Genomic DNA, 26,111 nt, shown 5'->3' with positions numbered 1-26,111 from the left:
AAAGCTTGTTGTATAGGACAGTAGAAGTACATTATAAATCTTTGAGGGAGAACTGTGAATAATGTGTTTCTTTTTAAACTTTGCCTTAGGTGATATAATGATTATTGTCACTTTCACAAATTAAAAATCAAAACATTAATGGTACAAACATATCATTTCACTTCTGAGTAGTGTAGTATACAAAATGACAAGGTTTTGGAGCTCTTGGTGAGATCCTTAAACCTAGTTGAAGGGAACTAAAAATTCTGAGAATCAGAAAGATTCTATAGAGAAAAATCTATTAGTAAAACATGGAGGCTCAAGATGATCTTTTGGGAGGAGACATGTTATGAATTAGAGATAATGTTATAGTTGCAGCAAAAATCTTCACGAACATTTCTGTAACATTTAGGTTATGGACAAATCATCATCAATGATTATACGTACTTGTCAATGTAAACTAGTGAAAGGCAAGAAACTAAAGAGGAAGTTACCAAGAAAAACATGAAAAGCTTCAACGAGCAGACCTCTTTGTTTTTCCCAGCAATTAACAACCCGACATTGTATAACCTGAAGATCACACAAACATAAGAATCTTAAAGTCGAGAGAGGGAAATCAACAATTTTTACTAGTTCACCAAGAAAAAAGAGCAGATTGGTAAGAAATGAAGACTTTATACAGAAGGTTTCATGTCATTTTATTTCGTTTCTCCTTGAGTACCGCATACTCCAAACTCTAGCATAGATGTGTTCATTTTAGATAAAAGAATATTATAAGCAGAACTCTATAAGTTGGCTGAGCCTGACACCTCGACACATACCCAACTCTAACACCAGTAGTCAAGTCTGAACTTCGTAGGTCCTACATAGAACACGACATATTTTGGTGCATGGAACAAACATGGGCACACAATTTGCTAATTCAGGTTGTTAAACTATTCTGACGGTGCATCCTTGTACCATTAACCATGATGATACATCAATGCACACAATCTAAAACATGGTGTACAAGAGAGACCTTTACCAATAGGGAAAAAAACAGAAAATAAGGGTAATGGTTTGCTTAAAGATTCTACTTCCTCCGTCCCAAAATAGACTAATATTCTGTTTTTACCTTATTTTAACATAAACTTTATCTCTTATTAGGGTAAAGTTTATTATTCACGTATTTCCTCTTGCTGTAACATTCGCTCTCAATTCATACACATAGTTCATAGCAATTCAACCCAACTACATAAAAGTAAAAGGGAAAAATAAGCTCCAATAAGAACATGCACAGTTAATTTCATAAAAAGTTCTTAATAAATAAAGTTCTTAATTTCGTTGAGTGTAAGAGGTGGCATATCAAAGTACTTTGTACGAAGAATCTGACAGAAAAGTTCAAAGATTAAGTAAGTTGTTGTAAAGTACTCCATATTCAGAAAATCTGATGTAGTAAAATAGCAAAACATTGCATTCATTCTCATATCTTTTGTGTCCGTCTATCTGGATAACCGTTACTTCACCGAATATGTGAGATTTTAGTAAATCCACTTGGTTTGGACTCGCATCAGTTCCTCCTCTCTGTTAGGTGTAGAACAAGTTCTCCATGTATACAGAGGAACGACATGCCATGAAAGAGCATTTATCATATGCATCAAACTAACCTCCCGCATCAAATGGCTATGGTTCTTGACAGCTTTTCCAACCTTTTCTTCCACATGGCTTCGAACATTGTCACTTAACTGTAACACACAAATTCCGTGTCAAACATACATAGACAATAAAACTGAAATTTTCATCTACTCATCAACTTCAACATGTGATCAATCAACGCTTCCCCATAAAAATAGTATTTGTAGGTATTGAAAGGATAAAATATTCATAGTAAGAAGACACCTTGTATTCTAGATACCCACATTACTCCCATAGGTTGTGTTCTTAGTGCAGCACTTGGTAAGAAAGCAATGTCATGCCTTCTCACGTACTTGATGTAACACTCAATCAAAGCCCTTTGCATTATCCTGTCCATTATAGGGGTATATCCTGTCCATTAGCAAAGGCATGTAGTATATAATAAAATCTTTTGTTGAATATAAAATCTTAAGTTTGAGCTAGGTCTGAGTTTATAGCTCTGTTGCTTGGAAGTTGTAGCTTCTTGTTGGGTACCTAAAAATCGGCAAGAGCTCCAATTGAGATATCCTCACAAGTCAAGTCACGACCTTAGCCTGTTTAGATATCCATTGGCTTGTTTGAAGATGATCTTGTCCGTTTTTAGGTTATTTTTTAGTTTGAAGACTGATTTGGTTTTCATGGAGGTGATACAGAAAGGACAAAAGTAGAAGTAATGAACGATTAAGTATTCCCTTTATCCATTCTGTATGAGAAATGATGGTTTATAAAAATCAATAAAAAAAAACCTTTACCCCATTCATCCCTCAGAACATGTTCAATTTCAAGGAATTAAGTTAATATTACAAAATTATAATGTGGAAGAGTTCAAAGATTCAATTCAGAAGAAAGTGACCTGTTAATTTGGAACAGCCCATAACAGAAATATGGTCTATTATTTAGGGACAGGAGTATTGTAGATTATAGTCAAATCATCTGGGAATGACGTAAAACAAAAGGTGAATTCTTGTGACAACGAGGGAGGAATACCTAGAGGATACAACTAGTGTTAGGAAAGCTCAGGCTGGCTGGTATTCTTTCATTCCATAGATAAAAGAAGACTCAGGTAGGTAATTTTTCTCCTTTTCCAACCGACCTTCCAACTCACATGTGAAGCAACTAGTCTTAACTCACATGTGAGTTCTCTTAGCATAAGAACACAGATTGATGAAACAAGTATGATCAACAAAATAGCATCAAACGAGAAAGCTTCATTATTGAGGATCTACATGACTAATACCATCCACCCCAATTAACCACATTACAATATCAAGTAGCAAATATGACATTTTGAATTCAGAATACTGGATAGTTAAGCAAAATATTGATAATAACAGTTCTCAAATCATAATCAAATAAGCATCCTGTAGTTGAAAATACTCCTAGAATTTAGTAATATCCCAACAAATAATATAATATAACCAATAAAATTGAATATCTCACACCTGAGATTTCTAACAAATACTACTTCAAAGATTACACTACATGATGTATCTTCATAAATCACAAAACTAAAATCGACCCAAATGTCCAAACACCCAAATAAACAAAACCCACATGAAATTTCAGTAAAAAAAAACACAGAAATTAAAAAGAGAAACTCAAGATGGAAAGAAATTTACCTCAAGATTTCGGCCCTGAAGGATAAGTTTTAACAGAGGAAACAGGACCATCCGGCCATGGCATACAAACAACATTAGCATTCTTGTTTGGTTGACATACAGAAGAAATTGGGAAGATGAAAATTCAGAAAAGGGAAAACAAGCCAAGAAGTATATGACGGAACAACATTGGCTCGCCGCGGTGGCCGGTATGGCGAATCGAGGTGAGAGAGAAAGATTTGAATAAAAAAAAACTTAAAGAATCAAAGAAAACCCTAAAATAATCCCCAAATCTAGGAAACCAAAAAAAAAACAAAAATACAACAATAAAAATCGAAAGAAATTACCTCGACATGCATTCGAAGAAGCAGTTCGAGGAGTGAGTGAAGAGGGGAAGAGAGAGAAAGAGAAGCAGTTTCATGAAGAGGGAAAGAGAGAGAGAACAGAGATTAGAGGGGAAATAGTGTTAGACTTGCGTTCCAACTTCAAGTATAAAATTCCTTTCAAAAAAAAAGTATTAAATTAGTCAAATGCTCGGGTTGTTTTTAAAAACCCGAGCATTTGTGAATTTTTCTTTTTAATTTTCCAAAAAACTTGTCAAATGCTCGGGTTGTTAAAACAACCCAAGCATTTGTAAAGTAGCAAAAGAGGTTTTTTCTACTAGTGTGTCTAAAAAAAGTAATAGGGACAATCGACTCTTTGTTTGCTTCTTCGAGCCTTTAACACTAGTTGCATATGCACGCGATGTGTTCGTCGACAATCTTATATAGCTATATACAAATTGACATGTTTTTTTTATTTGAAATTATTTTGGTAGTGATGTAAATTATTGAGGTTCTTTTGTAGATGTTATTATCTTTTTAAATTAAAAGTGAATGATTTTCAACCTAGTTCAATACCGTCACTGTAAAATTTGGTCGATGATTTAAGAATTTTCTTTTCAGCGACTTTATTATATTTCTTTAACAATTATATATGTTAATAAACCATATTGTTTGAACTTTGTAAATATGTAATATTATGTTATCATGATATGTTGCTAACTTTTTTCAGTTGAAAATTCTAATTGATTTCGTGAATTGATTGTGTCAATCTAGTTTGTCAAGTTATTAATGGTATTGCATATTCCATTTTTGACCTACTCATATGGCAAGTTTAATTGATTCTCATTTTTCAATTTTTTATAAAAAGAAAAATATTATTTTAAATTATTAAAGGGTATTTTAGTCACTTCGAAAAAGGACACCACACATCCTCTCTTGGCTTATACTCCCTCCGTCCTTTATTAGTTTACCTCTATTCCTTTTAAGGGTGTCCCTTATTTGCTATTTTTGGAATAGAACCACAAATTTTTCATCACACATATATTCAACTAGTTTTGAAGCCCGTGCGTTGCACGGGTTGTTTTTTATATATTTTTTTGTTATTTTTTCTTAACATTATTGATTTTGTGTGACTGTAAAATGAGATTTTTCAACACGATTTGATTTACATACTTCATCTGTTCCTTTTCCATTGCAATAATCACCACTTTGGGCAGTTTTACTTATCTATTTGGACCAATCAACTTTAAGTAAAAAAAAAAACAACTTTAATTGTCAATATTACCTTTACTTTATGTTAATAGTTAGATGGATTATTGGCTATGAAATTGCATAAGAGATTCTGATTTGCATAGTTGATTCATAAAGCTAGTAAAATTCATACCATTATAGGTATGAAAAAGTATAACCTTGAATAAATTCTGGGTTAATTATCGTTCGACGTCTTTTTCTTGCTTCTCGTGATAAGTTTGGATCAGAATATTGGTGAGCCATTGTTGTAAGTTGTAGTGTTTTAAGTATATGAAAATGGTCAATTGTTAGCTAAACATGCATATTTATAGTAGAGTGAATCATAGCCGTAGAGTGATAAACTCTTATCTCTCAAACTCTAACTTTTATTATCTCTCAAACTCTAAATTTTATTATCTCTAAATTAATAAGATGACGTTGCAATTAGATAATTTATTTGGGATATGACCATGAGATATTTTTGATGAGGTTTCCTTTGTTTTTTTTCCAGTTGAAACAAATGATAATTCGATTCTCATCATTTGAATTTATTGTTGTAGTAGATATTTCTTAGCAATTGAAACGCAAACAGAAAAAAATAATTGAAATAATATGAAAATATGTTTTATATTTCTAATAAAAAAATAAAAAATATTGAAATAGATAAAGTCTTATCTCTCAAACTTATCTCTAAATTTTATTATCTCTCAAACTCTAAATTTTATTATCTCTAGATTTTTAATTATCTATATTATCTCTATATTTTATTATATACTACCTCCGTTCTCTTTTAGTTGCAACGTTTGACAAATTGCACTATTCATGTTCTCTTATTTGACCACATTTATTGATTTATATGTTAAACAAAATATAGTCATGTGGGGTCTTGTTTGATTTGTTTCGATGTAAGCTTTCATAATATCAAATTTTTATAATTTTTACTTACATACAATTAGAGATAAAACGATTTGAAATTGTACATTGGCAAGCGTGAAAGTCAAAACGTTACAACTAAATAAAAACAGAGGTAGTATATTTTTATTATTTGTAAATTTATAAGATGATGTGGCAATCCTAGGTGGCGCGCTCTATGCTCCCGAAAAGTTCCTCCTTTATATGTATACTAGCCTTTTGTGCACGCGATGCGTGCGATGATATTTTTAGGCCTAATACTAAGTAGTAAACAAATTGAAAATGCAAGTTAATATTTAAGTTCACCTCCATTTTGTGAATAAGATTCTTTCATGTTATTTTTTTTGTTCTTATTCATTTTTGTGATTTTGAATAGTTTTTTGTTTCTCAAGTCTTATATGCACATATTATTTTATAATCAGTGTGATGCTCTTTACTAAATATCCTTTTTTTTTTTTTGCTTTTATTCATTTTTGTAATTTATAATAGTTTTTGATATGGATTTCAGTAATTTCTCTATGATCCCAAAATTGTAACCGAAAAGTATAAGACAATTTCAGTTATTTTTCCTTGTCTAACTTCTAAATTATGATTTCACAAATTGATATTTAAAAATTTTCATCATTTTAATTTTTCTCCTTTTCTAAGGGTATGTTCTCTTCGGCATAAAACAGCTGAACTGAACTGAACTGAACTGATCTGAACTGATCTAAACTGAACTGAACTGAACTGAACTGATCTGAACTGATCTGAACTGAATTAAATTGAACTGAACTGAACTGAAATGAATAGTGACATGTGAGAGTAAAAGTATTGTCAAGAGCTGAACTGAACTGATCTGAATTGAACTGATCTGAACTGAACTGATCTCAACTGATCTGAACTGAACTGAATTGAACTGAACTGAATTGAAAATAAGCTGGGGAGAACAGGCCCTAAATGTTCACACTTTGACTTTCAATTATATTTCAAATGAAATTTTAAGTTTTTCATACACAATATGATTTCGCATGAAATGGTCATTTTTTATTTTTCTCCTTTTCTAAATTTTAACACTTTGAGTTTCAATTATAGGTAATGAAATTTAAACTTTTTCATACACAATATGATTTCGCAAATTAATGTAAATTTTTTTTTCTGAAAATGGATTTTTGCAAAAGTTGTTCGCAAAAAGGTTTGATATTGTTTTATTTTTCAAAATTTATTTCTGAACATGGATATTTTGCAAAAGTTTTGGGCAAAAATTTATATTGGAATTTTTTTAAAAAAAATAAATTTGTAACCTTTTCATCAGTGTCATAAATTAATCAAATTTCATACACATCTTGTTTTCAGATTTTATATGAAGATGAATCAAATTTAAGTCTAATTATATAAAAGCCCTTTTCAACTAATTCCTATTATCTCCGTTCCTTTTGTAATTTAGAAAGGGAAGGGGGGCAAAATAGTCAGTTCAAAAGAGGACACCGTTGCTCCCCCCTTCCCTTATGTAATAGAGATATTGATTTTAAGTATAAATAATTTTTTGTCTCTCTGTGTAAGTTTGTATGCCACACAATACTTTTTGACAGGACAGGTACACAATACTATTCTTTTTAAAACTCAAAAAAAGAGGTAACCTAATAGAGGACGAGTATAATAGAGATATTAAAAAAAAAACGTACTCCTACCCGACCACCGCCGTCTGCCCCCGCCGGCGCCTCTAATACCACCGCGCCTCCATGAAGGAGTGCGCCAGCGTACGCAATGCCTTCGATGTTTTACTGGCTTCTGCTCGAAGAAACCGGCCTGAGCTCAAACGCTTTAGATCTACTGATGATGCTGATGATAATGGCAAGAAACCAAAATCAACCGCAACAGCAACAGCAACAGCAACAGAGACAGAGACGACAGTTCGTTTGAACTCGTTTGATCAACTTAAGGCTACGGTACAGTTGTTAAAGAGAGAACCGAGCTCGTTTGATCTCGAGGCTGTGGCTAGTTGTTTACTTGGTGGAGGCGACAGAGACGCAATGGTGCTTCCTTTCGTATTTGTTTGCTTTGCTTACGAGCTCATGTCCGCCGAATCTCAACGAACTGTAATTAAAAACATTGGTTGTAATATGTTTAGGGTTGCCATCACTTGTTCTTCTTCCCCGCAGGAGACTTTACTCGCAATTTTACGGCTTTCATCTTATAAAATTGTTCCACTTGAGGAGGGAGGATCGGATCAGCTTGGTATAGGGGAACATAACATTATTAAGGCCATTGCAAATGCATATGGTGCAGATTTAGCTGCCACAAAACGCCGCTTTAAGGAAGTCGGAGATTTGGGTCTTTTGGCTCAAACCACTCGTTCTTCTCAATCCAAGTTATTTAATTTCAAAGCCAAGCCTTTATCTGTATCACATGTTTACTCTAGCTTTCAGGAGATTGCCGAGGTATGAGTTAATTAATTTTATTTTGAATTAATTACTGACTTAGGGCATGTTCTCTTTGGCATAAAACAGCTGGACTGATCTGAACTGAATTGAATTGAACTGAAATGAAATGAATAGTGATATGTGAGAGTAAAAGTATTGTCAAGAGCTGAAGTGATCTGAACTGAATTGAACTGAACTGAAAATAAGTTGGGGAAAACAGACCCTTAGTCTGTTTTATCTACTAACTGCTTCTTTCATAGGTGTCTGGGAATGATAGCAAAAAGAAGAAGATACATATTCTAGAGCGACTTCTTGCTGCTGCCAGTAATTGCGAACCCAAGTACCTAATTCGTCTTTTACTGCCTAAGGTAACTATATCATATACTATTTTTTTGGATTTTTGTTTCTGTGCTTCTTTGTCAGCAGTGTCTGTATTTTTATTGCAGAAAGGTTTGGGTATCGGATTTTCAGATGCCACTATTATAGATGCATTAGGATGTGCAGCTGTCTTTCTTGAGAAAGAAAATCCGCCTACTTTTCAGCAGGTGAGATTCTTCCGTGGGGTTAATAATAACCTTTGCCCTTTGTTAGAAAAAAGCTAGTTCACTTGTGTACTTTAGAAACTTGAATTTGTATTGAACTAAAACCTTGCGTATGATAATGATGATGGGTTTAATTGGCCACCTAGTATATTCTTATCAAGGGATGTTTTTGCATACAATTTCGTGCCCCCTTGTGGCTACTACTATGTAGTTAATCTGTCTGTATCTTTTATTTATAGCCTGTTTTATAACCCGTTGCTCTCGTTTGTGTGATTTGTATGTTGCCTTCAAGTTAGGCTGTAGAGATTGTCAAACGAGCTTATGCTGTTCTTCCTGTCTATGAGAAGATAGTTAATGCTCTATTTAGTGTTGGTGTGAGGAACCTTCCAAAGGTCTGCGGTCTTTCATTGGGTATCCCATTAGAGCCGATGTTATCGAAACCAATTGGATCCATAGCTGATGTTGTGAATGAATTTGGGAATGTACCTTACTCTTGTGAATACAAGTATGATGGTGAAAGAGCTCAGGTAATTCAGGTTATGTGGGGGATCTCTTTTCTGCATTAGTTCCCTATTGGTTGTTTTGCTATTCATAATTTCCTTGTGTGTATCTTTCTCAGCTTTATGTGTTTTCTGCAGATACATTTACTCGAGAATGGCAAGGTTGAAATTTATAGTAGAAGCCTTGAACGTAGTACAGGGAAGTTTCCAGACGTTGTTGATACTGTAACAAGGTAAATTAATGTATTAATTCCTGTAAAGCTTTGAATTATTGAATGTGAGTTGCTTCAGCTTTAAATATCTATCTTTATTGAAGATTTTAGTTAGACCTAGGCAAGGCTTCTTCTCATGTTTAATACAATGATACCCCAAATGAGATCTAATTGTTGTGAAAAAGTCTTCTATTTAGCCAGTGCAAACAGCCAACTACATTTGATTCCGGACGTCGGTGATGATGCCGGACTACTCGTAGTCGGTGGTTCAGAAAATCGATGGTGAGATGAGATGAGAGTTGAATGAGATGCCAGAAGAAAAGAGTGGGAGATGAGAGGTATGGGTGGCCGCCGGAAATTTCAATCCCTTTCCCCTATATTTGATACCAAACATGTGTTTTAATTTGGCGGTTTTTGATTCCTTTCCCCTTCTAACCCTTACATGATTCCTTTCCCTTTCCCCTTTACCAACCAAACGCGCCCTTAAAGTGTCTTGAGTTTTTTTTTACTAGTTTTCTTAAAGTTCTACCTTTTTGCTATATTGGACCAACAAATAATGTACATTCCTTCTTACCGACCGAACATCAAAATCAGTGGTTGTGTGAAGATAAGTTATGAGGCAACTGCATGTTTGCTTTACCGTGTTTAGAGGATCTAGTCGCTTATTGTTTTATAGGCTTCTAAATGTTGCATCTCTTATCCTCTATGTTGTAGTCTTTCTTATTATTCTGCTATTGCGTCATTGTAGCTTACTAGATTCAAAATGTTGCAGCAATTTTGAGCATCTTTTGTTTACATTCTTTCTTCTGTATGCTTATTTAATGTTCCCTTTGGATACAGACTCAAACGACCTTGTGTAAAGTCAGTTATTCTGGATTGCGAACTTGTTGCCTACGACCGTGACGAAGGAAAAATTCTATCTTTTCAGGTACGTTGTGTGTTTTCTTTCTTGTGTTTAGATTTAGATTATCGCTAGTGGATACGCCCTACCCCGTTGGAAATGAGGGTTTTATTGGAAGCAGTAGGGTTAATGAAAATGATACTGAATACAATGTAAGAAAATTCAGAAAAGGAACCTGAACTAGATTTTTGAGAAGTGATCATCCTTTGGCTTGATGAAAACATATGGAGCTGCTCCTCTTACCCTTAGGCGAAGCGATCCTATCCATAACTAGAAGCTAGTGGAACTCACTAGGTTATTATGCTATAAAAGGATATTGGTTATAGAGTAGCATACCGTCTTCCTAACTATCATTGAAAATGCCCAAATCTACCGAAAACCCATAAATGAAATATGACACCTAGGGGTTGGCTAGTGGCCACTCTAAGTAAGAGACTAAAGAGAAATGGGTCAATTTCGCAGGGTAACTCTGTATTTTGGCAAATTTCATACTGTATTGCTCATTTTACACCATTGACACACTTCCCTTCATTCATCATGATTGATGCATAAGGAAAATATAATCATGTTGGATCTGTCTTTAGCTATATCCTTAATTAATATTAATTTTTTACTAGAAATATTAAGATTTAAAGTTGTGTTTTGGAAGGCGTGAGACTCTATGTAGTGAGATAAAATAACGGAGGAAGTAATATGTAAGTATGATTTAAGTATGTTGGATCCTGTTAGATTCGTCTCGTTATATCCTTCGAGATTGGACATCTTTGTTCCCCGTAATTTCCTTTCTTGTGCATATTTTTGGTGTTCGCCTTACTGTGATTATACAGTCATGCCAGCACTTTTCAAAGTGCTGGCATCTCACTGCTGTGTAGTTCTTGCTCATTCTTATATGTTGATTATTCAAATTTGATGTGTGGTTCAGAAACTCAGCACTCGCAGTCGTAAGAATGTTGATATTCATGATATTAAGGTCAATGCGTGCATATTTGCATTTGATTTGTTATATCTGAATGGTCAATCGCTTCTTGAGGAACCGCTCACTGATCGTAGAGAGGTACAGCTCCACAAACCCATATTTACTATTAATACTAATTACTTTCACTTTCTTTCTGCTGTTTTTATATGTGGTGCTGATCACCTTCCACCCCCGGCCCCACCCTTTTTCTTCGGGAAAGAATGCCCTTCCGTGACTTACAAAGGTCTTTCTTGCAGAAGTTACATGCAGCATTTGAGGAGGAACCTGGATATCTTGAGTATGCAGCTGAATTAACATCAACTAATGTAGAAATGTTGCAATTTTTCTTGGAGAAATCTGCTTCTGAGAGGTACTTATATCAGTAGCTTCATGTTTTTGATTATAGAAAGTCTAACTTATGCTTGTCTAAATGACTTACTAAAGCATGTCGCTATGCTATAGATTGAATGTGAAAAGTTATCTATAACTTATTAAGTGTTAACTTGACTAGCTTAAGGTTTCAGTGCATTTCAAAAAGACTTCAAAAAGACTGGAATGTACCGCTCAATTCTTAGTTTAAGTCGTTTAAAGATGGTGATAAGTTTTTTTTCTTTCCTTTTTTTCAGGGAACACTACATTTATTTACTGTTCTACTAATGCATGTTGTTACAGCCTACTGATTAAGAGCTTTTGCATCACTAAAACATAGACTGCCTATCAAACCTAACTCAACCAATATAAGAGATATTGTTGTAAGAAAGGGTCAAGATCCGCAAGGAATATACTAAACACTCTGCACGCGAATCAAAAGGGATTTTGATATTTGCAATTAAACTAACTCGATTCAAATCACTAAAAAGAAAAACAAAAAGGAAGTCAAATAAAGGTGTGGGAGATTCATAAGAGAAAGGGTTAGGGGGTAATATGGATATAATGCAATGGATTCAAAACTTTCACATGATGGTTAGGTAATTTCTTAGTTAGGGGGCTGGAGTGTAGGTGCAATGGGTTGGTAGAGACTCTAACTAAATTTGATGTGACTAACGAATGACCCTTTTGGAATGGGTTTGTTGTGATTGGTCAAAGAGTTGGATTTGTTATCTTCACGGAAGGTTTGAGTGAGAAGTCATGCTTTTCACGATGTTTGTAATCACAAATCAATATTCAAAAGGTGAGAATTGGTTGATTATTAACTTTTTTTGCCTTTTTAATTCATCGTCAATAGCTCATTCCTAATTGAGAGCATTATCGTGCCTCTTCCCTTCATTTAATCCCGTACTTTGAACCTTGATAGTCACAATGGCATGCATCTTGGTGTCAAATTTGTCAACATCTCTAATGGTAAGGGTCAATGTTAAGCATATGGAAAAGGGTCGTAGAAAGGAAGAAAATCGCGGATGTCGTAATGACGCGGAGCGTAGAGCGTCTTGTACCAGTCGAGTAGAATATATCGCGGTTAAAGAGAGGTGATTTATTTTTAAAAAAACACACTATTAGATTTTTAACCTTAAATTAGCATGTTTGAAGTTTTGTAAGATATTCTTATAACTTAGTATGACCAAAGCTATCATATTAGGCTATATATATGATGAATGAAAGATTACTTAAACATGAGATGAATATCCCATAGAAACATAAAGATATACTAAGTCATATATAAGTTGGTATCTATCCAACTTCAAAGCCTGCGTCTAAGTTCTTCTCCTTTTTGTTGGTGTGTGCCTATTGTTTTTTGCTACTATTTTCTGTCTCTTTTTTTTTTTGCAATTTGTGAAAAAGTAAGGTGATAAAAAACGAGTCACCTTACGTAACAATGCGACAAGATGGACGTGAATTTCATTGTACTGTTACGCAACGACATTTTGCAAAATGAAAGTTCAAAATCCCTTATATAACGGCCATGATGTTACTAACAACCGAGTTTGGATTCAATGGGTCTTAGTGGAGGCAAATCTAAGGTATGAAGCAAATAGCTAACTAGGAATCTAAAATCCATGCTATTAACCGTAACAAATGTTTTGTTCCATGAATAGCCAAGCAAATGAGACACAAGCACTTAAGCAAGGATTAAGGAGATTGATTAGCCCTAATGAAGTATTAAACAAAAGATGAGCAAATCAAAAATCAATAATAAAAGAGAGTATCGTTAACAAAATAAATGAAATAAAGGAAGATAAAGAGTAGAGAATAGTTACTAAAAATCTAAAATTTTAATGTCAAGACTCCATTAATGTGCCTGTAAAAGCTTCTAAAGTGGAGAGAGAAAAATAGTTAGAACTTATATAGGCAAAAGTGTTTAGAACAAGAATGTGTATCAAAATTAGGTTAGAAAGGTATAAATACAACCTTTTATACCAAGGGGCGGAAAATAGATTGATTAAAATGGCTAGGATACCTTGAACGGGCTTCATAAGCTAGGTGCTCAGATGGGCTAGAAGTTGCTCAGGTACAGTTGCTCAGACGATGTTTGAGTGAGCCCATAAGGGATTGATCTCTTTTCCTTTGGGTTTTCCTCCTCTACTTACTTCATATGCTCAAAAAATCAAATACAAATTACATTAGGACAATTCATGACTTGAATCAAATTAAACTCAATGTTTTCGTGTCCCACCTTAAACTCGATTTGCATTTCTTGGCATCATTGATAGCCCTCGGCATTACAAAAAAGGGCCTTTCTAAAATAATGTCAACATCTGGATCTTCATCTATATGTATTTTGATCAACAAATTAGAGAGAAATGTGGTTAGTCTTTAATTCACCTAGGTCCAATCTTTTTCCAATAGAGTAAGACATAAGAGTCTAGCACCTAAATCATACAAAACCTTGTTAATAATTATGTCTCCCGTGGCACAAGGAATCGAAAAGCTTTTGGGGTTATTTTTTTTTTTTGTGGGCAACTTGTTTTGAATTGTCGCATTATATATTTTCTTAAATTTATAAGCCCGTTTCTTGTTTAAAACATCTTTTAAAAACTTAGCATAAGTTGTTGCATTTGTTTAATGACTTCCGTGAAAGAGATATTAATGTAAAGTTTCTTGAGAACATCAAAGAATTTAGCAAATTGATCATCAAGCTTTGAACTTGCAATCACGGAAGGGTAGCAAATTGATCATCAAGCTTTGAACTTTCCCAGAAGGGTGAGGTAGCTTTGCTACAAAAGGAGAGGCATTTGCATGCTTTTTTGGATTTATACTTCGACTAGGTAGTTTGCTTGATGATCCTTCTTTGATGGACCTTTGAGCTAATTAAGTCTTAAGCACTTTTTATGGACATACATTTGTTTGACCCTTTCTATTAGATTATTAGTCTCCGTGGCGGTCGAAGTAGGAGGGGAAGCATTTAAAGATAGTGAATCAAACTTATAACTAATCACGAATTGAACAAGGGTCAATTAGTTAGTCAAATCGAACACAGGTTGAGTCTCTCAACACAACCTTAGTTACCAACTAACAATGAACTAATCCAATTCATGGTGCAAACCGATATCTAGATCCCTATGTTAGCAAACCAATGCATTACACGTTTACTCTAACCCCTTAACTAAGAATTTATATAATCATCATGTGAGAGCTATATAAAATAGCACGAATCCTAGTGTCAAATTTATCAACATTAGAAATCTCTAAGGGTTGAAGGGTCAGCGTTGGTAAAGGAGTCTTAGTGGAGGCAAATATATGGTTATCAAGCAAATAGCCAACTAGGAATCTAAAATCCATGTTAGCATCCATCATCAATGTTTCATTTAATGAATGGCCATGCAATAGAGAAAAACAAGATTGCTAATCAGCAACTTAAGCAAGGATTAAGGAGAGGAAGATAAAGAGTTGAGAACAATTACTAATAATCTGAAATTTCAACCTCAAAAATCCATTAATGTGCCTAAAACAGCTCAGCTGGGAGCCTGGAATGCTCTCATACTGTCTGACTTATGGGTTGGCCATGACGGGTATAATGTTGCGAGGGTGGTTGCTGGGCTTGGTCTTCTTGTCCTTTGGGTTGGAATTGGTTGTCTTTTCCTCCTTTACTTGCTTCCTATATTTGTTAGTCCAAAACATGGTGTTAAAACAAGGCTATATCATTTCAGCTGCATGGTAAAGGTTTTCAAATCCATCGAAATGATACTGCTGAGGTTTGAAAAAAACGTGTTTTAGGTCGATTCATGTATTATCTCGTAGTCTTGGCTCATATATGGCGGCAGCCGCATCATCTCCGTTACCACGACACTGATCGTTACCACGATCGCGACCGAAACCACATTTTTGAACCATGGTCCAAAAGGAAACCAAGAAAACCAAAATACAAATGACACAGAAAATAGGAGGGGGGAAACCATGAAAAGATAGGATAATTCATGAAACATAAAAAAAGTCTCTAGTAGATATGAGGAGAAAATAAGTCCAAGATGAGGGGAAAAAACATGTAAAAGAGGGAATAAAGAAAGCAAAACTAGAGAGATAAATCTCACTCATCTACTGAGATTAAAATGCCTTCATCTTCAATTTGCAGGTTGTAATGTTGACTAGAAGAAGGAAAAAAGACAACTTTTGACTGCTGTATCTTGCTTACTTGTCGTTGTTTTGTAGCTGCGAGGGTCTGATGATTAAACAATTGGGCAAGGTCTCCATATATGAACCTGGAAAACGCAAGTGGCTTAAGTTAAAGAAAGATTTCGTTGAAAGGTTGGTGATACTTATATCATTTAAAAGCTCTGTTATCGATTTTCTTATACTGATTTCGGCATTTCATTCTATTGCAGTATGTGGGACTCGCTTGATCTAGTACCTATTGGTGCTTATTCTGGCCGTGGCAAGCGTGCAGGTAATTGACCTTTCTCTGTATGACACTTTTGGAAATCTGAGCTCTAAATATGTGCTAATCAACTCAGATCTGATGATACTCATTTTTATTCATCTTATACGTAGGTGTTTATGGGACATTTCTTCTTGCTTGCTATGACCCTGAGACTGAAACGTTCCAAACCGTATGCAAAGCAGGTTCACTAGAATTGTGTGATAATTCAAATTTCTTCTATGCTTGCACAAGGATTCTTCATTGTTTCATATTATGTTAGTTTGCTGAATTCCTTGTTAGGCTCTGGGCTTTCTGATCAAATGCTGCTTGATTTTCATGACAATTTTCAGTCTAAGGTCCTAACCAGTGCAGAGGTTTGTTTCTTATTCGATCTTCTTTTACCAGAATGTGCACATTATGGGCCTTTAGTCAGATTATACTACAAAGTACAAACTGTGTTTTCTTGTTGTGCAGCCTTACTACAAATATAATGCAGACGGAGTTCAACCAGACGTGTGGTTTGAACCCTCAGAGGTATGATATTGAAGTTGCTACAAGAATGTGGTTTTGCTCCTTGCTTCTGTTTGACTATGGAGGATTCTTGCTTTCACTTTTTATTATCCTTTTTTTTTTATTTTGGGATATTCTATTTGGTAGCTTGGACTTTAATGTTATATAAATGGTAGCCAAAACTTTTCGGAGTTCTATCGAGTAGCCTCTTTTTTTTTGCAAATTCAATGTAAAATTTATTTTTTTATTAATTCAATTAAAAAACTAATCCTTAACCCTAACTCTACCAGCCCCCACACCCGCAACAGCTCCCTCACCCCCACCACTAACCCCACACCCCCTGAAAGTGATCCCACCCTCTGAAATCACCCCCTCACCCCTGCAAAACTACCAACAGCCCCGAATTCACTCCCTCACCCTCAAAAACAACCTTCAACGACAGAAAAACTATGGTTTATCAGTGTGTGGAGGCTGGTTTCGAAGGTGGGGGCTGATTCAGGGGGTGGAGATTGGTGGCAGGATCTTTTCGGAGGGTGGGGGTGGTGGAAGGGGAGGGGCTGGTGGTTTTTGGAGTGGAGAAGCTTAATCTTTTTGACCCTTTTGCTGAAATAGTGTACTTTTGGACCTCTGATGCTTTTTTTTTTTTTGACAGCAGGAGCACAATAATAATAAATGAAAACAGAAATAGGCTATCAGTAATGACACTTTAGCACCCTTTCCAGGCTCCAGCTCTAGTAGCCAGCTCATGGGCCTTAGCAGTGTCAATCCTACTAACCTTAAAACCTTTTACATCAGCTAAACATGTTACATCATGATCAACCCTATTATGGTAAACCATCGACTCACACAAATAGCAGAAGGCTTCTTCCTTGAATAACTGGAATGGTCTAACATGGAGGAAATACCACCCTTTCTCTTCTTAACCGGAATGGTTCTTCTCTCTTCTCTTATCTTTTGGATTAGTAGGATGAATTACAGTTGACATACCGGATAATGTAGACCAAGTAAATCCGTTTTCGGACGAGGCTCCCATTTTCTCACTAGTACAGGGAACACGTGTTTCTTCGTGGATAAATTTATCTTGCGTCATTTCACCCATTCTTGAAATGTCTGTCCCATCTTCATTATCCTTGAGATAGAGTTGATATGCGAGTGAGAGGTTAGCATCAGCTAGAGATTTCTCCTCTTGTGCTAGTCTCTTCGATTCCCTTGAGCTTAGTTCATCTTGGACTTCACTCAATATGGGTGACGAGTCTGTAAGCGCCTTTACTGGGGCCTCCGTCATGATTTTTGCTTTTGGGTTGAACCTTCAAATATGACATTGAATTGGGATCATAGAACTGCAGCTCCCTTCCTTTCCTCATCCTGTCAATGTCTTTGTCGGATATTCTCATGAGCATGGATGGATTCTTTTTGTTCACATAACTTAGCTTGCCTTTTTGACAACGAGCGGTCGAGGCGTGCTCCTTTTTGAGTCATTTACCTTTCCAACTTCCATGCTTATCTTGGCATTAGCTAATGTCTGACTTCAAGCTTTGTTTTAGATTTGTCGACATTTTCAGATATGTCAACTACTTTTGTATCCCCATCAAAGGAATGTCCCACTTGTTTTTCTAGCTTTGCTTTTTGAGGAGTAGAGCTTCTCATCTCATCTGAGGGAGCTTGCATTTGATCTCCCAAAGCATTCCAAATCACATCCTTTTCTTCGAATTCCTTTTCTTTAGATTCCAGTCCCTTAAGAAGCATTTTTTCCAAGTTCGTTAGTTCCCTGAGTATCTTCTTGTTTTTTGGTTTTAAGTCCCTTGCTTTCCTTAAGTCTTCGCACGCATCTTTCAGGTTCCCCGATTTCACTAGACTTTGTCCTCTTCAAAACTGAGCCTTTACTATTCTCTCATCAATCTCCAATATCAATGAACATAAGACAACGACTTGCTTCAATTTGTTTAGCTATAAAGCAGAAGCCCCTAAATTCAAATTAAGGTATATTACTAATTCCCTAAGCACGGGATTGTTCCACATTCTAAAAGTGATTCACACACTTCAGGAATAGCAATACGCTTTGTTATAATTGGCAAGAGCATTGTTGAAATCACTTAACTTGTGAAGTTGATTTCCTTCAAATTTGAGAGTTGATGCGTAATGAATGTTTTCTTGAGGTCCATCAAAATCCTTGTAGAACTGTTCAACTTCTTTGTCATCCTCATATAATGAACTCCAATGGTGAGCTAAAACTGGAGCAAGCCTAGAGTCCTTCTCCAAACCCTTTAGTTGAACCATACTAGCAAACTAATATATCCCAAGAAAGCAAAATATAAAACTCGAAAAAACAGAGCAAGCAACAAACAAAATCCAAATAGGTAGCAGGAGACAGAAAAACACCAACTATTCCTCTTCGAAATTCCTAGTTTCTTTTAAAGATTTTTTAGAAGTGGGAGAAGGAAGAAGTGGAATTGAATTTGTAGAAGACTTAAGCAGATCTGAACATTTTCTTAAAATCCTATAAGGCCAACAATTGGTGGAGATCAGATAGAGAAGAGAGCACCTGGGTTTCCCCTTACTACAGGATCGATCGAGTGAGAGTAGCACTGGCTCCCTGGCGCCGGTTCTACAGAGCATGCCATTGCCAGACGCCGGCGAGCCTGCTCAGACTTTGTTGTTTGGTTGAAAACGCGTGGGGTTAGGTGAGACTTTCTCTCACCAACTTACTAACTATTCTGATACTATACTTACTCGAAAGTGATGTCAGTGATGTGAGATCTTGTTGAATTTTTTGCAACCTTTGTTACTAAGAGAGTTTCAACTGCTAGGAATTCTGGATAAGCTGCAATGAATTTTTCTGAAGTGTATCTTAATTCTAAGGCAGCTTCAAAAGTATGCCAAAAGAAAAATTTATGCATGAGATGTGAATAATGCAAGGGTGAAACGAGATGTGAATTCCTTTTTTACTAGGATCTATCTCTCAAATTACGCTTCGTATATGCGTCTGTAAAAATATTATGTGAATGGTCTTAAGTCTTAACCTCTGCCTAGTGTAGTCTTTGATAAGGATGTACAAGTCTCAAACTGTCCTCGGTATTTGCCTCACGTCTGCTTTAAGAGCATCTCACATGTTTTCCTGTCCTTTTACATGTTCATTCTATTATTTTACTGCTTAACTTTGTGTGAGCATCTTTTGATGGCAGGTGTGGGAGGTGAAAGCTGGTGGAATAACAATCAGTCCGGCTTATTCTGCAGCTGTTGGTTTAGTTGATGGTGTTGATGCTGATAAGGTAGAGACCTAGATGTTTATTATGCATTACATTACTTTGCTTTGTTGAATTATGTTTTTTCCATGTGCTTTTCTAAAAAATTTCTCGGTGGTAGGGTCTCTCTTTACGCAATCCTGTTGTACTTCGTGTGCGTGCGGACAAGTCTCCTAAACAAGCTTCGACAGCACAACAGGTGAAAGTTTGGATCATTTAATGAATCTTATTAAGTTTGGTTGTAGGGTCTAGTAATCATTTACTGTCTTCTTGCATGTAGGTTGCCGAAATTTACTCTAGGCAATAGAAAGTTAGTCCATGTTGCCTAGCTGATGAGAATGAAGACAATTGACATGCTCGCAGATGGTCAAGATTGTCAGTGTTGAAATTTGTGGGGATTTTTGGTATTAGCTAGATTTATAGTTCCCAATCTAATTCAAGTCCTGTATTTTTCACTTGGCTGTCTATCAAGGCCAAAAGCTTTGTTGTGGGTAGAACCTCCTATTAACAACCTAACAACCACCACTTGTCGAAGAGCCTTCTAACAAACTTTGACGCATCAACATTAGTTTGTTATTACCTTTTCCATGTGTATATATCTCCTCCTTTTTACATTTGAGAATTGAGATAATTCACAATCTAATGTACAGATCTCTTTCTCTCTTTTCTCTTATAATAATGTAAATAAAACAATTGGATTCTTACAGTTTGTGGGTTCCAAGTTCTTCAATTCTATATCGTCAGTAGATTTCATTGTTGTTTATTTTCAATTTTGTGTTCATAAGGTGGTATGGATTTGCATTTAGTATTTAAACCAGGGTGGTATGAGATTCGAACTTGATTCTTAATCCCATGTGTTTGATTCAGTTCTAGAATAAAAATAATACTCTAACTTGTTTGGATTAAAACATTTTAGAATCAAAGATTCAAATAAAAAAACAATTCACATATATCACGAAATATTTTTTCCCCTTTATTTTTCATATTATCTTATAATATTTACATATGTAATGGTGAATTTGGGCCATATTTTTCCAAGACCGACAACTTACAAACCATGCTATAAAATAATATTATAAATTCGCTAAAGATAAAAAAAAAAGAAAAAAGAACTTTTACAAGATATTTTATATAAATCCAATGGTCTGTCATCAGCAAAATGAGAAAAAATAAATCATATAAAAACCTTCTTGGTGATTAGCAAAATATATAATCAGTAGACTATAGACTTTTGCCAATCATCTATATTATTATCTAAAGCAAAATGAAAAATCCTGCGTGTCAGGCTCACAATCACCGAGCAATTCTAGAACATGAGGAATGTAAAACTCTCATCTAGGGTGTCCACGTAGGATTTGCCTAGGTGGAATCCGAAAAATAAATTATTTCGGAATCGAATGATCTTATATAGGGGTGATTTGAGGCAATAATTGATTATTACCGTAAATTGTGGAATAAAAAAGGCAAGGTCGTTTTTATAATCTCCAATTATGTTTCTAATTGGCCGAAATTTATTCTTCCCAATTTTATGTAATTTCGGTTTTGCCTTTCTAACTCATATATGGTAATGAAATCAAAATATTAATCAAGGATGATTTATATGAATTGGCAATCAGCATTAATTTCGGCCAATCAATTATTCAATTCAAAAAATATCCGAAATTAATTACATGTTTACAAGCTCTCTTTTAGTATAAATAGTACCGATTTGTCATTTATCATCACTACTCATTTCCGTGTTTTCAATTTGCTTTGTCATGCCAACTTCGTCCTCCACCTCAAAAGCAATACCATGTCCTCCACAAACCTCTTGGTGATTAGCAAATTGAAAAAATAATCAGTAGACTATAGACTTTTGCCAATCATTGTTTTCTTAAGAAAACGATGAGTAACATGTAAAGGAAAAAATGATATGATTATGAAAACAAATAAAATATCTCTACCACCAAAGCTATTTTTTTTAAGGAGAAGTATTATTAATTGAAAGCCAAAAGACATTTATAATAGATATTAAAGAAAAACAAGATACAATCAAACAAGGTTAAATCAAATTCATTTTCGAAAAAATTACATTGAACCAGATCGAGCAATACAGAGCAGCCCCCTTGTATTTGCTGAATCAAACAGCTATTGATGAGGAAGTTTATCATTCTGACATAGTTTGGGAAGAACATTCTTGATCGAGTCATATTTACCGCATTCGAGATTTCAATACCTTCATGTTGAGTTTTGAACTTCAACCAATGAGAACAATTTCTCATATCTAAAAACAAAAAAACCATACTCTCAACTTCCATAGGGGAGAAAGAGATCTCCACAACAGAGACTAAAAAAAAATTCCATAAAGAGATACTAATTTATTCAACAAAACTAAAAACTGAAAATAAAAGGGGGAGAGGGGCTTACCATGGATGATAACATCCATGGCAGCCCTTAACTGATAAAGAATGGGTAGGGGAGGCTAGGGTTTAGAGACAAAAAGAGAGAAAAGGGGAGGGACGGCTACCATCAAAGCTATTTTGATTAACTTATAATTAAGGAAAAGAAAAAAAAAAATACATGTAATATGGGTTTAGCCCATTCCAATTTCCAACCCCATACCTAAAGTACTGAATATTAATATTCCTTTTAAAAAAAATACAGAATACTGATACAACATATATGAACCAATCGGCGCTGATATCTTTGCTAGATGAACTATTATACGGAGTAATTTTTTATTTCTTTCGTTCTTTGAACCTTTAACATAATCCTTAGAGCATAACCAATGGTTGTCCTATAATTTATGATCAATTTTATTACTTCCTCACTCTTTCATCTACCCTACCATATTTTCTCTCTCCTTTAATTCCTTCTTTACTCCTCTATTTCTTGGTCCATCATAAAGAACCAATCATCAGTTTTTTAGCCAAATATTTTCTCTTTCCTAATATACTAATATTATTTTTATACTCTATCTCGTCATAACCTACAAGGAGAGCGATGGTTGAGAGTACTCTAAGTCCTATCCGACCACCACGTCTACCCCCCGCCTTTGATACCATCGTGTCGCCAAGTGCGCCAGCGTACGCAGTGCGTTCGATGTTTTACTGGCCCATGCCTGAAGAAACCGGTCTCAGGTTAAACATTGTAGATCTACTGATGGTGCTGATGATAATTGCAAGAAACCAAAATCAACAACAACAACAATTGATGATCTTCTTCAACTTAAGTCTACGACACAGTTGTTAAAGAGAGAACCGAGCTCGTTTGATCTCGAGGATGTGGCTAGTTGTTTAATTGGTGGTGGCGATAGAGACGCGGTGGTGCTTCCATTGGTATTTGTGTGCTTTGCTTACGAGCTCATGTCTGTCGAATCTCAATGTACCGTAATTAAAAACATTGGTTGTAATATGTTTAGTGCTGCCATCACGTGTTCTTCTTCCCCGCATGAGACTTTGCTGGCAATTTACGCCTTTCATCTTATAAAATTGCTCCGATTAAGGAAGGAGGATCAGATCAGCTTGGTCTAGGGGAACATAACATTATAAAGACCATTGCAAATGCATATGGTGTAGATTTAGCTGCCACCAAACACCCTTTAAGGAAGTCGAAGATTTGGGTCTTTTGGCTCAAACCACTAGTTCTTCTCAGTCCAAGTTATTTAATTTCAAAGCCAAGCCTTTATCTGTATCACATGTTTACTCTAGCTTTCAAGAGATCGCCGAGGTATGAGTTAATTAATTTATTTTGAATTAATTACTAACTTAGTCTAAAAAACGTAATAGGGACAATCCTTAGCTTCCTGGTACTGTTCAAGCAAGAATGTCTCATCATCAGGTTCTTCTTCCCCATACTCATCGTAGTTGACATACTTCTTCTGCCGCTTTGATCTTCTAATAGGTCGAGTATCTTCATCTTTCTCAGGTTCGGTATCAGTCTCATACCCGAAACATGCATGATAGATATCTTCTCTAGTGTTGCCTCTAACATGGTCAAGTTCTATAATGACTTCGTCATCACTAGGCATTCCTGACCTCAGAATTCTACGCATGGTCCATTCTAAGTCAGTATATTCCCTATCATCGATGGGTGCAACGTCTTCATCAATTTCATCGTCACTGAGGACAATGGGGTTATAATAGCTTCGTAATCTGGCAGACATGTTTAAGGAGCTGCAACACAAATAGACCATAATTTTTAGTACTCTCCTAACCTCAAACAGCTTCTCAAACTCCCTAATCCAATTCTCTAAGAAGGTCGGGTCAGATTGCCCCTTATAGTAGGGTGGCTTAATCTTAGCTAATCTTTCAAATATTCCCCAGCAGTCTCAGGATGCTCAGCAACTTTCCTAAGTTAATTTCTCTGCGAAGAGGCAATAGCAGCAGCTAGGTCGGTGTTGTTAGCCATTCTACTTCGGGACCTGAAAGTAATATAACTCTACTTTAGGTTCCAGCATAACTTACATGTCCATCTAAGAAGGCAACATTTGATTTGATCATTAAAGATCGCATCAACAAACAATTTCTCAACTAGTTTCAAGTTCACATGAATTATTCTCTAATAGTCACATAATCATCCATGTAAAATATATTCACATCAACATGCAAGTAGAAACAAGCAAGCAAGAATATAATCACAAAATGAAAATTTAAATAATAAAAATATTCCCATCACGCACCAGAATAAATTTTGACTCGCTCATAAAAATAAATAATGGCTTTTATTCTTCCATAAAGGGTATTTAATAAAATGAATGTTACGATAATATTAATTTTCCTAAAAACAATAGTTCAATAAATTACTCTATCACTGTTGGTTAGCTACCAACATTATTACTATGATAAAACTAATATACTATATATTGTTAATCAGAGACATATAATAAATCTTAGGTACTACATTGTTAGTCTTATCCTTAGCTTCCTGGTACTGTTCAAGCATGAATGTCTCATCATCAGGTTCTTCTTCCCCATCCTCATCGTAGTCGACATACTTCTTCCGCCGCTTTGATCTTCTAATAGGCGAGTATCTTCATCTTTCTCAGGTTCGGATCAGTCTCATACCCGAAACATGCATGATAGATATCTTCTCTAGTTTTGCCTCTAACATGGTCAAGTTCTATAATGACTTCGTCATCACTAGGCATTCCTGACCACAGAATTCTACGCATGGTCCATTCTAAGTCAGTATATTCCCTATCATCGATGGGTGCAACGTCTTCATTAATTTCATCGTCACTGAGGACAATGGGGTTATAATAGCTTCGTAATCTGGCAGACATGTTTAAGGAGCTGCAACACAAATAGACCATAGTATTTTAGTACTCTCCCTAACCTCAAATAGGTCGACATACTTCTTCCGCCGCTTTGATCTTCTAATAGGTCGAGTATCTTCATCTTTCTCAGGTTCGGTATCAGTCTCATACCCGAAACATGCATGATAGATATCTTCTCTAGTGTTGCCTCTAACATGGTCAAGTTCTATAATGACTTCGTCATCACTAGGCATTCCTGACCTCAGAATTCTCGATGGTCCATTCTAAGTCAGTATATTCCCTATCATCGATGGGTGCAACGTCTTCATCAATTTCATCGTCACTGAGAACAATGGGGTTATAATAGCTTCGTAATCTGGCAGACATGTTTAAGGAGCTGCAACACAAATAGACCATAATATTTTAGTACTCTCCCTAACCTCAAACAGCTTCTCAAACTTCCCTAATCCAATTCTCTAAGAAGGTCGGGTCAGATTGCCCCTTATAGTAGGGTGGCTTAATCTTAGCTAATCTTTCAAATATTCCCCAGCAGTCTCAGGATGCTCAGCAACTTTCCTAAGTTAATTTCTCTGCGAAGAGGCGAATAGCAGCAGCTAGGTCGGTGTTGTTAGCCATTCTACTTCGGACCTGAAAGTAATATAACTCTACTTTAGGTTCCAGCATAACTTACATGTCCATCTAAGAAGGCAACTTTGATTTGATCATTAAAGATCGCATCAACAAACAATTTCTCAACTAGTTTCAAGTTCACATGAATTATTCTCTAATAGTCACATAATCATCCATGTAAAATATATTCACATCAACATGCAAGTAGAAACAAGCAAGCAAGAATATAATCACAAAATGAAAATTTAAATAATAAAAATATTCCCATCACGCACCCAGAATAAATTCTCACTCGCTCATATAAAATAAATAGTGACTTTTATTCTTCCATAAAGGGTATTTAATAAAATGAATGTTACGATAATATTATATTTTCCTAAAAACAATAGTTCAATAAATTACTCTATCACTGTTGGTTAGCTACCAACATTATTTACTATGATAAAACTAATATATATATATTGTTAATCAGAGACATATAATAAATCAAGGTA

The 26,111-nt window shown here is 35.3% G+C and overlaps 1 protein-coding gene and 1 long non-coding RNA gene across 9 annotated transcripts; one reads left to right on the top strand and one right to left on the bottom strand.

Annotated features, from left to right (window-relative positions):
- Positions 1-126: 126 nt before the first annotated feature.
- LOC104901425 (uncharacterized) lies at positions 127-7,260 on the bottom strand. Of its 4 annotated transcripts, none has more exons than XR_008967436.1 (4): positions 3,252-7,260; positions 1,626-1,703; positions 474-549; positions 127-378 (listed from the first exon to the last, which is right to left on the bottom strand). It is a non-coding gene; the product is annotated as an uncharacterized LOC104901425 (long non-coding RNA). The 4 variants fall into 4 exon arrangements; XR_007269263.2 differs by lacking the exon at positions 3,252-7,260 and adding an exon at positions 1,858-2,120; XR_008967435.1 differs by lacking the exon at positions 3,252-7,260 and having other exon boundaries at positions 1,626-2,096.
- Positions 7,261-7,278: 18 nt separating this feature from the next.
- LOC104901424 (DNA ligase 1) lies at positions 7,279-20,457 on the top strand. Of its 5 annotated transcripts, none has more exons than XR_008967433.1 (16): positions 7,279-8,115; positions 8,358-8,465; positions 8,544-8,642; positions 8,936-9,166; positions 9,278-9,372; positions 10,192-10,279; positions 11,175-11,306; positions 11,465-11,577; positions 15,792-15,887; positions 15,965-16,026; positions 16,131-16,202; positions 16,300-16,373; positions 16,474-16,533; positions 17,165-19,190; positions 19,692-19,778; positions 19,873-19,925. XR_008967433.1 is itself a non-coding variant. In XM_010689007.4 (16 exons), the coding sequence occupies exons 1-16, from the start codon at positions 7,417-7,419 to the stop codon at positions 20,056-20,058; spliced, it is 2,118 nt and encodes a 705-aa protein (XP_010687309.1). In that variant the 5' UTR covers positions 7,281-7,416; the 3' UTR covers positions 20,059-20,457. The 5 variants fall into 5 exon arrangements, 2 of the variants coding, with proteins under 2 accessions (XP_010687309.1, XP_010687308.1); XR_008967432.1 differs by having other exon boundaries at positions 17,162-19,190; XM_010689007.4 differs by lacking the exon at positions 17,165-19,190 and adding an exon at positions 20,032-20,457 and having other exon boundaries at positions 7,281-8,115; positions 11,468-11,577; positions 19,873-19,950.
- The last annotated feature ends 5,654 nt before the right edge of the window (positions 20,458-26,111 follow it).

This window comes from Beta vulgaris, chromosome 8 (assembly GCF_026745355.1).
Source record: "Beta vulgaris subsp. vulgaris cultivar EL10 chromosome 8, EL10.2, whole genome shotgun sequence".
Lineage (NCBI taxonomy): Eukaryota > Viridiplantae > Streptophyta > Magnoliopsida > Caryophyllales > Amaranthaceae > Beta > Beta vulgaris.
Note: the sequence above shows the minus strand (reverse complement) of the source record. Positions and strands in the feature narration are given on the sequence as shown.